This window comes from Anneissia japonica, unplaced genomic scaffold, assembly GCF_011630105.1.
Source record: "Anneissia japonica isolate Jap-2015-1 unplaced genomic scaffold, ASM1163010v1 scaffold2652_len1590060_cov184, whole genome shotgun sequence".
NCBI lineage: Eukaryota > Metazoa > Echinodermata > Crinoidea > Comatulida > Comatulidae > Anneissia > Anneissia japonica.
The window spans coordinates 294175-309269 of NW_022699919.1; the positions used below are offsets into that span (position 1 = coordinate 294175).

Below are 15095 nucleotides of genomic sequence, written 5' to 3' on the forward strand. Positions count from 1 at the left end.
TTGGTTGTTATGGTGTTCATTGTGATGTGACAGAACTGTCAAAAATAGTAAACAGACTTCACATTTACAGATATGTACAGTTTATTTTTCATCAAGGCTTTATCAGTGATATCTTAACACCAAATCAAATGATGTTTTGAGCTGTTTCAAACATGCAAAGCTAATTTTGAAGTGGGGCTGTAGCTTGGTGGTGAAGGTGCTTCCCTTCTAACATCAGGGACCTTGGTTCAAATCTTCCTAGTTTATTGTTTTCTCTTGACAAAAAAATAGCTCTATTCCGTAAGAATCGTAATAGCCCTATAGCACCTTTCTAAATACAGTTAAATAATAAATAATATGGGATAAAATTTAAATATACACAGGGCGAAATTTTCTCTTAAATTCCTGTATTAAGAATAAGTTCATCTTCACTAGCGATTAATTTGGTCAGAAAGTGGCTCTCTCATTAGTTAGCATCATACACGCATTAGAACCACGTTCATCCTGTGATTGATTGTAATAACCATACCCAGGGCTAGCTATCCTTAATTGGCTATTACCAGTTTAAGCACATGCTTACATGACTGCACAGCTGTTCACCACATAACCATCTTCAGAAGTGCATATGTCAGGCACCAGTAATTAATATGCTAATAAGCAGCCAATTTGTAGCTTGAACTGCGCATGCCAGTATTCAAGGATAATCGATATAAACTTATGTTGCATGTATATTTATGTCAATTGACCTTGACATGGGCATGCACAGTTTAAACTACAAATTGGCATTACATGATAGACTTTTCAATCCCATAATTCAATTGTATCTGATATCAATAGATACAGTACCTTAAAATAATATAAAGTCCATGGAAAAACTTTACAAAATGTACAAACATTTCGAAGAAAGGTAGGTAAAGTCATGTCTAGACTATAAAATTTCATTTGACAAGAACTTGTGACATGCCTAAATATGGTCATGATGACATCACATCATGACCATATATAGGCACATCATGACTATATATGGCCATACAAATTGAATATTTGATAGTGTGGACAGAGCTTTAGGTTAGTTGAAGACTCTTAAGGCACCAGTAATTAATATGCTAATAATTACATAATAGACCTATTAATCCCACATTTTAAGTGTATCTGATATTAATAGCTACAGTAACTTAAAATATTATAAGGTCCATGGAGAAACTTTACAGAATGTACAAACTTGGAAGAAAGGTAGTATGCAAGTCATCTTGACTGTATTTCAATGAATCAAATTTAAACAATCATGATTGCTTTCATCAGTTTTTATCAACCATACTAATGTTCTCAAAATACTGTACAATACAATATATTTATATAAACATATGTACCATAGGTGGCAGCATGGTTGGGTGGGCCTGGTAACCTCAAGTGAGCGAGGGCCTCCTTGGGGTCCAGGGGCCCTTGAAGAATTAGCAGTCTTTTACATAATGTAATCTACTGTTTTTGCCTATCGGATCAATCAACACTAATTTCATTTTAACCATGTTGTTAAAATGACAACAAAGGAGTATCGTATCTTAATCTCCTCTCTGACCAAAATTGCCAATTGATGATTCAAGCCACGTTCAAATTTGGCAGTTTTTTGGTCAAAAACAATATACTGTTTTAAAATCAATTGTTGGGCCGTACAGGAGGGTTGGATCACCAACTAAAATCGGCCAACCCAGTGCCACTACCACTGATATGCACTATAATATTTAGTGTACCGTACACTTGGAAACATGATAACCGATGATAGGGAATTATTTTGGTTGCAAATTCCCTGTTTTGATAAATCAAGCAGAAGCTTACACAGTACTTACTCAATAAAATAAGCTAGTTTACAATTCTAAGTCTAGCTACAGCTAACATTATAAGGATATAAAATAAATTTTGTCAAAATGTTGCAATTTAAAATGTTTTTTCTGTACAATACATACCATGGGGTACAATTACATAAGGTAATACATGCATATTAATTACATATTTTTCTAAAAAATAAGTAAAATTTTATTTAAAAAAAAGTTGTGGACGGAACAGCGATGGGCTATCAATATCATGCACTTAATTATTACTCCATATTTGGTATAATGGTCACATGATACTCCATATTTAGTATTCTAATGGTCACATGATACAATCTACTACGGATTTATTATTCCATATATGGTATTCCAATAATGGTCACATGATACAATCAATATATGGCATTATAATTCCATATTTGGTATTCTAATGGTCACATGATTGGTTACTAGCATCATTATGACTTTTGCACCTTATGTGGATGTGATTTAGCATATAAAATTCAAGGTATCTATTTCTTAACTATGTTCTTGGTTATACAACCATTCACTTTGGTTTCATTCAATGAACACAAAATAAGATTCTAAGAAGTTTATTAAAATTAGCACCAAGCACAGTAATACTGTTTAATTAAAATCAATTGTAGCATATAAAAATACAGTATTCCTTTTAAAAAAATAACCTTTGTGGTTTCACTCTTATTGGAGAGTTTCTGGGTACAGCAACCACACACTCCAACATTATGATAATGAAAATCGCCTTACAATTAATTACAAAAACAAATGTAAAGATTCATTTGATATGATGTTATTGTTTATAAACTTTACCATATATTTCTTTCTTCCCACCATTTTTAAATCTTTACCCTGTTAACTGGCTTGTTAGCACCATGTAATGTTCGATAGATAAACTTGTATATAAAATATGCTATAGTAATACAGTGGACGGTCATTTAATTCAAAGTGTTTACCTTATCATAAAAATAAACTGTATCCAGCACCATAAATATTGTTGCTACTTAACTACAATTAATCAGCAATGATGCTTAAATCCATTTAGCCTTCTAAAATTTGTTCATTGGTACTAAATGTTTGACCTAATCAAACTATCAATAACGTAGATATAATTAATCTAATTAAAAGTACTGTCATTATATCGTATGAAATAATTCACAGCAACAAACATGACACTGACTTTGATCTACGACCTCCGGGCAAGAATTAATACTGGCACTAGCAACCCGATAAAGTAAAATCCATTTTGTGTATAAGAGTTGTAAAATGCATATCACAAATGGCTTACTTCTGATAATTTTAAAATCGAAATGATTTTGCTATTTAATAAAACAAAAACTGCAACATTATATAACTTACATCAGCAGATTCATCTTCCTTGATGCAACATAAACATGTTATAACTTGTAAATACTTAAATTTACATAATATTGTCATTTTTTTTTATTGGTAAGAAGCTTGTGGAAATTATAATTTCAACTTATTTAATTTACAAAATGCAGCTTCTTTTTTTCTTATTGATCTAATGGAAGATATCGTAAATTGATAAAATTAATTAAAAGAAAAAAAACTATGACATCATATCCAGATACTTATTTTCTTCAGCCAAAGTTGATAACATGGAAGACATGTCATTGACGACCATATTGGAAGATGGAGTCATTCCCCTGATTGGCGTTGACATACCTGAGTTGGTTATTCCTTGTTGCATATTCATTCCCCCTCTTTGCATATTCATATTTGCATTAGGCATATTAGTTTGCATATTCATAGCAGTTTGTCGTGCCAAGCTTATGGGGGCCGGGTGAGTTGGGGGCGGCATACTCATATGGTTTGCCGTGTTCATATTTGCTCCTTGCATTCCTCCAGCCTTACTTGGATCACGCTGGCTGACATACGTCTGCTGCATTGGCGCCACCTCTGACAATAGGCTCTCCACCGGGTTGAAAGTATTATCTGGCACAAGCTGTTCCACATGATCCATGCCATCTGTGCTTAGAGATGCAAGTCCTTCCACCATGAGGTCGTTGCAGTCAACAGCTAAGTTGTCGACAGCAGAGTTTGGCTGCGAACCAATATCAACTGTACTTGTGACTTGGTTGCAATCTGGAGACATTTCCATACCGACTGGATTAGATCTCATCTGCATCTGCAGATTGTAGTTCTGCTGCTGGTGTGGTACACCATTGTTCATTCCGTTATTCATTTCATTGTTCATCATATTATTATTCATACCATTGTTGTCTAATATCTGAGCCTCCTGTCTATACTGCAGGTAACTCTGTTGTTGCGTCATAATCATGTGATTATACTGGGGAACCCTGTTCTCATGTTGACCACTAATCGCATCTCCCATGCCATTGTAGCTCATCGAGTTATTTTGTTTTGAATTGTTCATGTACGGTGGAATAGAATCCTCAGGTATCATCATCTCATCCGTTTCCATAGCTACATTCTCTGGGATGGAATTTGGAGGTGGTGATGCAAAACACATGTTTCTTATTCCTTGAACTCCCAGTTTATTACCCATCATTGATTTCATACTCGGCGGGATTGGAAGTGCATTCCGCCGATTACATCTGACCGGATCACTTGCCCTACGGAATCCAGAATTAGGAACCTCATGAGGCAATGGTGTACGTGGAGGCAAGCAAACTCCGGCACTCTCGCACCGGCGTGATGACTTGGGCATGGGCGACGGAGTGTACCGGTCCTCACTCCACTGGTCTCGCATTTTCATCCCATGATCATACATTGCTTGTAGCCGACGTTGCTGTTGGGCTGATAAACCAGGGAGCCCAGTAGGCCCATTCATCATACTTGCCCCACTGGACCTGCGTGATGACCCAGTGGAGATGGGATCATATGGTGATTCAAGCACACTCATCCTGTTAGACATCATCGAAGCACCGGATGTTCTCCTCGAGGACATGTATGTACTTGCTTCGCTGGAACGGCGACTTGAAAATTGGCTACTTGGGAATGGAGATGCTTCAGACGAGCGACGACTGCTGCTGAAGTACGAGCTGCCATTACTGATATTACTGCTACGACGACTGGCCAGATCAAGGTTACCGACAAATGACTGACTGCTGTCGCATCGACTGCCTTCTTCAAATTGTAGCCGCTCAATTGTCCTGTCTTGAGGTTTTGGAGAGCCTGAATATTAGAAATGAAAAAATGTAATGGTAAATTGACTGAAAGTTGACCTAATTAAAAAGCAAACTTCAGAAAAGAGATATCGCTCAAAACCAATCAGAAGGAACCTCAAAAGAGGGGTGGGCATAAAAATGTGACGGACAGGCGAAGTGAATTTTTCATTTAACGCTAAGAGCTGCACACACACACTAACCCCGGTATTCTTAAAACGAACTTTAGTCGTAGTTCGAGCTAAAACTTTAAAATTACGTCATTTCGTATTCTTAAAACGAACTTCGACTAGCACTACGACTAAATGACGTGAACCTCGACTAAAATGATACCTCCGCAGGCCGATTTTTTTAGTCAGCCTAGGGTCAGGCTAAATCGCCGACTTGAAATATTTATCTCAATATAAACGTGTTTTTTGTAACTCACGATAAAGTGAAACGAATAAAAACGATTATATACGCAGGTTTGAAATATCTTCGGTGTGTTAAACAAAAGAGAGATCAAATTTAGCTTCCAAAAGGAGAAATTAACATGTTTCACTAGCCGCATGTGATAGTTCCTGATTTGCACGTAATCCCCTCGCGTTGCAATCACCTAGCTTCACCATAACAACAACAACAAAGATGGCGCCGCCCTCGCTCGGTCTCAACTATAATAGTTCTCCAAAGAAAGCAAATTTTAAGTGTCTGTTCAAATTCTCTATTGTAATATGTTAACAACTAATAAAGTTATTATTATAGACAATTAATTAAGGGAATGATGGTCTATTACGAATTATGAGGAAATACGTTTTTGAACCACAGACGGCAGCTTAATATTCATCCGCGTTACCGGATCTCTAAAATTTCGTCTGCTATTAAAGTTAGCCCTTTTCATTGGTTAGTTTGATAGTCGTGGCTTGCCAGTCGTCTTCAGTTGAACTAAAACTAGGACTTGATTTAGTCGTAGTTAAAACTTCGACTACATTGTTTGTGAATACAAATTGAAGTTAAAGATGCAACTAGCACTAAATGAAGTTCTAGTTAGGAGTTCGACTAAAGTTTGTTTTAAGAATACGGGCGATAGACATTTCATATTGAAATTTTGACGTTTCCAGGGTGCCTGTAGAAACTGTCATTTACTGCTTTTATTCCACTTTATGCTCAGTTTTAAGATTACTTTTTAAAATAATCTGCATCGAGTCATAACAAGGGTTCTAGTAGATGGGTGGCAGGCCCCAAATATAGGTTTATAATGTAATTGATTTTTGCAAGCCTTATCAAAATTGCCATTGGCCACATGTGGCCTAGGGGCCGCACCTCTTCCACATATGAATTAGAAACTTATTCAAAATCTGTGTGCACTATGCGAATGAGTTGGCTCTTATTAGGTTGTTATTGATTTAGTTGGCTCCAATGCCTAATAAAAAATCAGAAAGGTAAGTTAGTACTTACGTGCTGTAACAATGGTTGGTAACGTTGGTAATGTTGGTATTGATTTCTTAACCCTCGCCATCCTGCTACCTGAAGTCGACGACTTGACCTTTTTGCGCCCCGATTTAATTGAAACAGGGTTTCCAATTCGCACGGTATGGGCTGTCGATGTTCCTCCTCGACCTGAAGGACCACTAATGGCTTCCATGTTTGATGATATGTGGTTGTCTTGGATCTTGTCATCCTCTGCCATCATTGTCATTTCAACACCACTGTCATTGTGCGGGGAGGAGCCCCCTTCTGGGATAACTGCATGTAATTCTGAATTTGACCATCCATACTAAAACAAAATAAAAAATTTGTAATTAGTCCTCTTGTATCCTTTATCTTCAATTACTAGTTATTTAAACAATAAAATCACAATCATTTTCATTATTGTAACGTCAATATTAAGTTTATGCCATATTTTTAACTATTCTTCAAGTTGCTTTAACTTGGCTTACTTGTTTTTGTTCTACCTTAGTTCTAATTTGCATAGTATCTAAGTGCTCTGTTTTTGTCAGGCATTCTTTCAGTACAGTATCAGTTTAGACATTAACCAGTAAAAAGCACACTATAGTAGGTAGTGCGGTGTAAAGTATGTGCTTAGTAAGATGAAAGAAGTTCAACCTTATAGTGAGTTAGTTGTTGTTGTACTTATAGTTGTAGTTGCAGTAGTTGAAGTGCTGTTGCTGTTGTTGTCATTATTATTAATATTAAGTCCATTTTGATACACATATTTTGATTAAAATGTTTGGACAAACCTTTTTTTTTTTTGAATAGTCAGATTTTTAATTTTTTTATGTTAAGATCATGAATTTTTGTAACTGGAAACTGCAAATGTTGTCATAATTTGTATTCACTTTATGTTCACTTGGGTAGGTTCTTGTGTAGAGCACTTTATAAATTATAAAAAATAAAATAAAAATGAGGGAAACAAAAAAATCTAAAAACTGTATTAGTAATCGTCTATGTAAAATGAAAGAAGATTTCTAATGTGGGAATTATGTAATATATACACTTACACTTTGAGCCGAGTCATTACTGTCCACACTCAATGGCTTAATGTCTTGGGTGGCTGTCTCATGCCCCTGTGGACTGCGATCCATGTCTTTCTCATCAGAACTCATCCTCCTCCGTCTTCCATTTTCACCATCGTTGCCACGGCTACTGCCGTTCACCATGTCCTTATCCTTGCCCAAGTTATTGTTAGTGTCATTGTTTTTATCACCGCCGTAGTTAGATCCGGGATCTTTCTTGTCACTGCGGTGTTTTTTGGTCACATGGGCATCTGGACCGTGGACCGTCTTAACATGCTTACGCAGTGAGCTTGGGTCAGTATACCTCTTTGTACAGCCAGGAATTTTGCATACATAAGGTTTCTGATAAAAAAAAAAGTTGTGTAAAATATTATAAAAAAGACAAAATATGACCCTCGTATGAGCGAGTCACTGTTTCCTTGTGAGTCAAGTTTCTATTCAACATATCTCCTGTTAATATAAAATTCAGAAATTATAAGTCATGTTCTGAAAGGGTTCCATTAGTCACTTGAATAAGATTTTAAATCAAACAAAGAAAAGATTTTTGATAATTAATAAATGTTATGATGAATCAACAATTTGTTAAACATCAAAATACAATTTCTTTCCTAAACATTTCCTCAATTAAAGCCAAAACACAGGTGACTAAGCCGTGTGGGATAAACAGGAAGCAACTATGGGCTCTAAGTATACTATGTCACGCTATCATGTGACAATTAAAATCGTTGCAGGTGACATACTGGTAACATTCTCATGGTTCTCTTTAAATTTACGAGAACAACGATGAAGATGATGACGATGACTCAACAGATGAAAACGAAAATAAAAGAACCATTAAAGAAATTGATGCAAGGGAAGTCTGTTAATTGGCATTTATCTGTCAATATATCAAAGATTTATTTCTCTACTAAGCCCACACTCTCATTAGACTGGTGATGACAGACACAGGAGGTATTCAGTCATGACCTTTGACCCTACAAATAACAATAACTGTCTCTGATGTCAAATCTGTTTTGATTATGTCATGTCACTCCAATTTGTAATGCTAAACTTGCATGTAGTGTTATCATTAGTCATCAGTCACACCAGCCTGCTGTATATAAAATATATATTTATATTTATATATATATATATATATATTTATTTAAAATGTTAAAGTAGCAGTCCAATTAAATTTCTTTTGTCAGTTGTAATGAAAATATTACATTAAAAAAAATATTTTATGTTTAATACACATAACTATACAACCTAGCCTATTAGAAAGCTGGTGTATTTGCAACAGAATATCATGGACATTTATTTCAAATAAGATTGATGACAGTGGTGGAACCAATGGGGGTAATTAAGCCCCTGTTCGATGAGCCATGACCCTTTGTTGGCCTTACTTGTCAGGCTAAATAAGATAACATTTTATTTTTCTTTTGTAAAAAAAGTCTTCAGACATAATAATATTCTCTAAGGCCCCATAAAAAATTATTAGTTTATCACCCTATCAAAGAATAAAAACTGATGAAGGAGGGAGGATTTTTTTTTTTTTTTTTTTTTTTTTTCCTAACCCCACCCCCATCTTACCCATGTTCACAAGTAAAGCAATGGTTAGGGACACATATATAAAAAGTCATAGGAATGGAATCAACTTTAAAAAAAAAAAATATGTTTTTGTTGTACCAGTAAACATATTTGCAAGAAATCCTGAACTTTTCAAGTGAAAACAGATGGAAAAATGACCGTTTTGAAATAAAAATAATATGTTGATTGAAAAAAAAAAAATCAGAATTTCCTCAAAACTGATGAGTGAGGGAGGGGGTGATAAACTAATATTTTTTTTATGGGGCCTAAGGGAAAATTAAAATGGCCCAAAATTACCCAGTTCTTCCTAGAAGAAGACATGTTCCCTTGGACTCTCACCATGGATTTGCCCCTGGACCCTTTTAGACTCTCTTGATAGACAGCTTCATCACCCTCAATATACTTGAGTGAATCTGTTTATCAAGAGCATTTAATAGCAAAAATATTTCAATAAAATAAACAATATTTAAAAATTGGCTTACTGCATTGGAATGTGTTCTATTCTGATGTTTAGCTCTGTCTGATGCGTTTGAGAACGCTTTCGTGCAGCCCTGGAACTCGCAAACGTACGGTCGCTCTCCTGTGTGCGACCTCAGGTGAGTCTTAAGATTTTCTAACCTGGAATATGCTTTATTACATCCTTCAAACTGAAATCAGATAAAATAATCATTAGGAAAATTTAAAATACATATCTAGTTAGTGTGAGTAGTTCTGTACTCAATTTGTGATTTGAGATTCGGTCTCTCAACTTTGAGTTAAGTAGTCTGATTCTTGTCATTTTAACATTTTATTTCAAATATAGTGGCTTTGAAGTATATGCAAGAAATATGTATTATGTTTTGCAGCATCTATGACAATCAACTACCATTCTATTCCTCAAACAAAACATAGTCATTTCTCCATCAACATACATTTACCCAAACTGATGACGATTCCAATAGCCACATTTTGTTTTTTAATTTTATATTTTTGTTTTATTGAACTTCATTCTCAAGAGCCAAGTATATGGCAAGCAGTGGTATTCCCTTTAAAGGATAAATAAGCTCAGCTCTACATAAACCAAGTCTTATGATACTTAAGGAGTACAGTGTCTTTTGGTTGTGAGAGAAATTCCTTTACTATGAGAGGAATTGAGTCCAAGAGACTAGGACTGGAAGGCAAGCATCTATACTCAACAAGCTATTCAACACAGACTACAAACAACATATTTGTGAAGCACATAAAAAGGCTTCAAAATTACTTTGCTTGTCACATAAAAAATAGTAAGAATGAACAATTATAATAAAACACATGAAATGGTATGTATATTTACAGGTATAAACAGATTAGTTGCTTATTTTTGAGCTCCTGTATAAACAAATCGAAAACAAGAAACGCCCATGATATCTGATGACATCCAGATTGTGAATTTGGGGAGGTCTTTCAGATTCATTTTAATATCTCTATTCAGATCCCTAAGTAGATCCTATCTAGTTGGTAACCATGGCCACAGCATGTGTTTCATACACAGTCAAGCTTAAGTTGGTTTGTTTAAACCTGATACAGAACCTTATTTATTTATGTCCAAACTATAATATAACAAGTACCAGTTTTTACCAGTTATATAGGTGTGGTATGAAATAATCATACTTGTCATATATGGATGTTAATGATATCATCATGGATACATGGGATGACATCATAATGAATCCCATAATGAATGTGATATGACAACACTAAAATGACTCAATAATTGTTTGTTTGGCGAATAACATTCTCAAATGATGTAGAGAGCCTCATTTACTATAAGCTGTTAATTAGCGTTGGCAGACTCAAATATATTAACAAAAAAAAATCTATGTTTGAGAATTCTTTGTAAATGTTTCAATTCTGCAAGATGTTAAAAAACAAACAATTATATTAATACTACATTTGTTATTTTTTTTCTGTCACTGAATTTATGTCATGTCAAACACATTATCATTTCTTCTTCCAACAGGTGTTTTTTTTTTCAAAATGTTGTACTTGTTAGTTTTAATGTTCTAATATTTTGTGTACAACCATATTTTAAGCTTAAATTTTTAAGTGTATTTTTAGCAACTGGCAAAAAAAATTTCTCTGTTCATTTGTTTGATTGATGAAAGTATTCTTTATTTGATTCTGTAAATAGTGAATGGAGACAATACCCTACTCTTTTCCGAAGAGTGTACTGTGTTCTTTAACATGCACATGGGCCATAAGTGCACACGGGACCAACACCTTAAACGTCTCATCTGAAAGATGGTGCGCTATTGTAACTTATATTTCAGCCCTCCAGCTGAAACACTAGGAGAGGCAGTTATGGAAATTTGACCGGGGACCACGGTTCAACGCACACACAGTGGCTACCACCATACTGAGCTAAGCTGCTCCTTTTAAGTTTCTTTTAAATAATAAATGTGATAACATCGGCAACTTACAGTGCATTTGTGAGGTTTCTCCCCAGTATGCCTCCTCATGTGAACTACCAGCATGTACTGCGCTTTAAATGGCTTCTCCTCACGTATACAATCACGCCAGTGACAAATAAACTCCTTCTTTTCGTTGTGAATGTGATCATTATTAATATGCTGTAGAAAATAAATAATTGTAAAATTCAGTAAGATTGAAAAAATTTAATAAGATAATGCAATTAAGTTAGCTACTCAATACTGAATAATTAAAATCATGAAGCATTCTGCAAATTAGGTTGCATTTCAGAAATATAATTTAGTTTTCTTGTAAGAAAATACAAGGTATATTAAAGTACCAACTCCATAACTGTTGGTGGTTAAATGGAAGCATATGTGTTGAAGACAAGCTAAATCAGACACTCTTCGCAAAACGTCTTTTTTTGGAGGTAATGTCCAAAACATGTTAGAATGTCAAAAATGTTGAAATCTAAATTACACTAAACTATACATCTATGTTGTTATTGTCCTCATTTTCGATTTGCTGAAGGTCTCTGCCTGAGAAATGGCTGATTGTAAACTTTAAAAGCAGATTTCTCAAATACTGTTCTTTAAACAGAGATGTATGCTTAAACTCCTGTAACTACTTAACAAAATGTCAGATTTTAATGATTCCTTTTACCATTTTATAACTTTCATTTTGCTGCTAAAGCCTGTATTAATAACTGAAAATCTATTTTTGTGAGAAGCGACAGGTTTGGCTTGGTTTTGCCACACATTTGCTACCAAGCATTCTGTTATGTTTACTAGATGTAAACTAAAGATACATACTCTACAAGGTGAAACTTAAAACCCTCAAAAATTTAATGAAAAATAATTAAATTGCATATTATCCCTCCTCGTCAAATTTATATGAACATCTCTTAAAGGAATTTGTTTTTCAAACTTACGTGTACAAGTTCTTCCAGTGTGTTACAATGGAGGCTACAATCCCCCCACTCACAGTCTGTGACTGGTGGTATCTCTTCCTCATGTTTCATATCCTCATCTTTAACCGCCATCACAGCAGACTTTTCCGCAGACGTGGATGACACGATACTTGCAGGCGACTTGAAGGGTTCCTCTTTGATGCGGCTTCTCTTGGAGTCCGGATCGACTGTACTGCTCACTACATTGTTGTTAGTTTCTCCTAAGTTCACCTATAGACAAATTTTAATGCAGGATTGAAATCATTTTCCAAAGATAGCATCACATCAAATCATAAAAAGGATTTATATTTTTTATCAGGGCCAGATTAACATACAGGCCCTAATGGGGAAAAATCTGGTTTTATATTTTAGCCACAGACTATTTATGCATACTTGCAATTACAGCCCCAGCTTTAGGTTAGCTTGTAAGATGTTTTGATTCAATATGTGATTTATGCAAAATAACAATATAAAGTATTCAAACTGACCTACAAAAACATAAATATGAAACATTTTGAATGTTACACAAATTAATTGGACAGAAACTCTCCCCCATTACATTCAGAAGCAACATTTATTTGAAGTATAATTATACTAATATAATGCTGTCAGGTGGCAAAAACATTAGTTGAGGGGTAGGTGGAAAAAAGCTTTTGCTCATGGGGTAGCAAAATTTTGTGGTGCCATTGTTGCGTAAAATTCTTCATTGGATAGCGTCTATTATACTGTATATGTGCTTAATAAACATAGTTTTCAAGGCCTTAATACAAACCTCTGCTGGGTAGCTCTGCTGGTGAGAGTGGTGGTGATGGTGATGTGACTTGCAAGGCTGTTCCTGTAGGCTGGGTGGATGATGGCCATGGGCATGTGAGAAGAGTGCAGCCATGCCATGATGTGGGTAGCCGTGACCAGGAATATGTTGGGCTGGACTAGTAGCCGGCAAGTATGGATTACCGCTCCGATGCCGCATCAGCTGCTGTTGCAGTTGCTGGAGATGTGCGATCGGCGTCACAGGATGATGCCAATTCATCGGGCTCACCGCCCCGGCTGAGAGGTGACCGTAGGAGCCGCTTGCTGCTGATGAGCTTCGGGAATTGTTGATGTACGCTACAAGCGAGTTTGGTGACGTACGTATCATGGCATTGATATCAATAGTTTCGGAAAATGGTGATATTGAAAGTGCACGCTTCCTGCTAAGACGAGCTGATGGCTTTGGACTTGAGAATCTTGAACCTACGAATATACAAGAAATCCGATAGTGAATATGTTCAACTTTTCATAAATCAGTCATTTATGTACTGTATAAGCGAGATATAATATTTTAGGATAATTGGATAACACTCAGAGCTCTACAAACCTTCAACTGATGAAGCAAACTCCAGAGATGGATGTTCGATGCTCCCAGCTGTGCTAGGGGGCCCTGTTAGCTCAGATCCATGAGGAGGGAATGCAACCATATGTGGCAAGTAAACACTGGGATGACCTGTGGGCAAAAAATATTATCAAGCATGAGATATGATGGAAGATCGATTACAGGCTATATATGGAGGCAGAGATGGGGGTAAGGAGAGTGGGCAGTGATGTAAAAATGTTGTTAGTAATAGTTGTAAGAAATAAAGCAGAAAATTGAGGGGTATTTTTCTTTATCATGAGAACAAATCTTACCTAGCAGTACAGTAGCATTATTGTCCCAAAAAACACACATGAAATCCCACAAATGCATGTTGACCCACAAATGCATGTTGACCCACAAACGCACATGCTTATGTACATATGCTATCGTTTTGTGGCATTGTAACAACGGTATCCAATGGGGCGGGTTTTAGCGGAAGAACACTTGATGCTACTTTAGTCAATATACACACACACTTTAAAACCATTTTACTTACTATGATGACCACTGGGACTGAGTCCTCTGGCATGAGACAGTACTGAAATTGTTGGGCTATCCATGTATTGATAATATGGATAGATAGGAGATTCTGGATGGGAACTACCACTCCTCTGAGTGGGCAGCCTTATGAATGAGATGTCAGAGAGAACAGGACTTGCTCCGTGGGTGTGTCTGGCAAAAAAAAAGAAAGCCAAAAATGATTAAAAATATAGTAAGACTCCACCTACAGTATGTTCCCAGGCTAAACTCTAATAAATAATAACAAAACCAATATACTTTAGAATTGCAAGAGGCCCGACTGCCCTGATTTTGTATGCACATAAAAAGCACTGCCACAAGATATGGGGGGGGGGGGGGGGGCGCCCTATTAGAATTTGCATAGAGTTCGAAAATCAAACATGCACGTAGCACACATTCGATACGGGCTTTTCTCCATACATGTAAGTTCCAGTTACAGAATTATTTTTTTAGTTTGTTATACTTGGAGTACATCAGATACAATCTGTTTTACCACATTACCAATTCTGACTTTCTTTATATAGACTATTGGCTCACAACCTTTCATTTTTTGCACGTAGCACACTTTCGATATGGGCATCTTTTATGGACGCCCTTTCGTGGCAGTACTTTTTGAAATAGGATTACGTTCCAATGAAACCACAGGAGTCACAACTCTTGCAGTTCAATATAATTGAGAAAACACTCAATTATGTATGACAAAATATATTTTTTCTCCATACATGTAAGTTCCAGTTACAGAATTATTTTTTTAGTTTGTTATACTTGGAGTACATC

The 15095-nt window shown here is 35.8% G+C and overlaps 1 protein-coding gene across 5 annotated transcripts in view; it reads right to left on the reverse strand.

Moving 5' to 3' along the window:
• Positions 1-63: 63 nt before the first annotated feature.
• LOC117103180 (zinc finger protein GLI2-like) overlaps positions 64-15095 on the reverse strand; it is a 63796-nt gene continuing 48764 nt past the window's right edge. For all 5 annotated transcript variants that reach the window (XM_033243697.1, XM_033243696.1, XM_033243700.1 and 2 more), the window contains 9 exons: positions 14296-14471; positions 13764-13889; positions 13179-13639; positions 12389-12637; positions 11469-11618; positions 9513-9677; positions 7447-7803; positions 6404-6722; positions 64-4979 (listed from right to left, as the gene is read on the reverse strand). In XM_033243697.1, the coding sequence (XP_033099588.1) occupies positions 3391-4979; positions 6404-6722; positions 7447-7803; positions 9513-9677; positions 11469-11618; positions 12389-12637; positions 13179-13639; positions 13764-13889; positions 14296-14471 (3592 nt within the window). In that variant the 3' untranslated portion in view covers positions 64-3390. The remainder of the gene's footprint in view (positions 4980-6403; positions 6723-7446; positions 7804-9512; positions 9678-11468; positions 11619-12388; positions 12638-13178; positions 13640-13763; positions 13890-14295; positions 14472-15095) is intronic.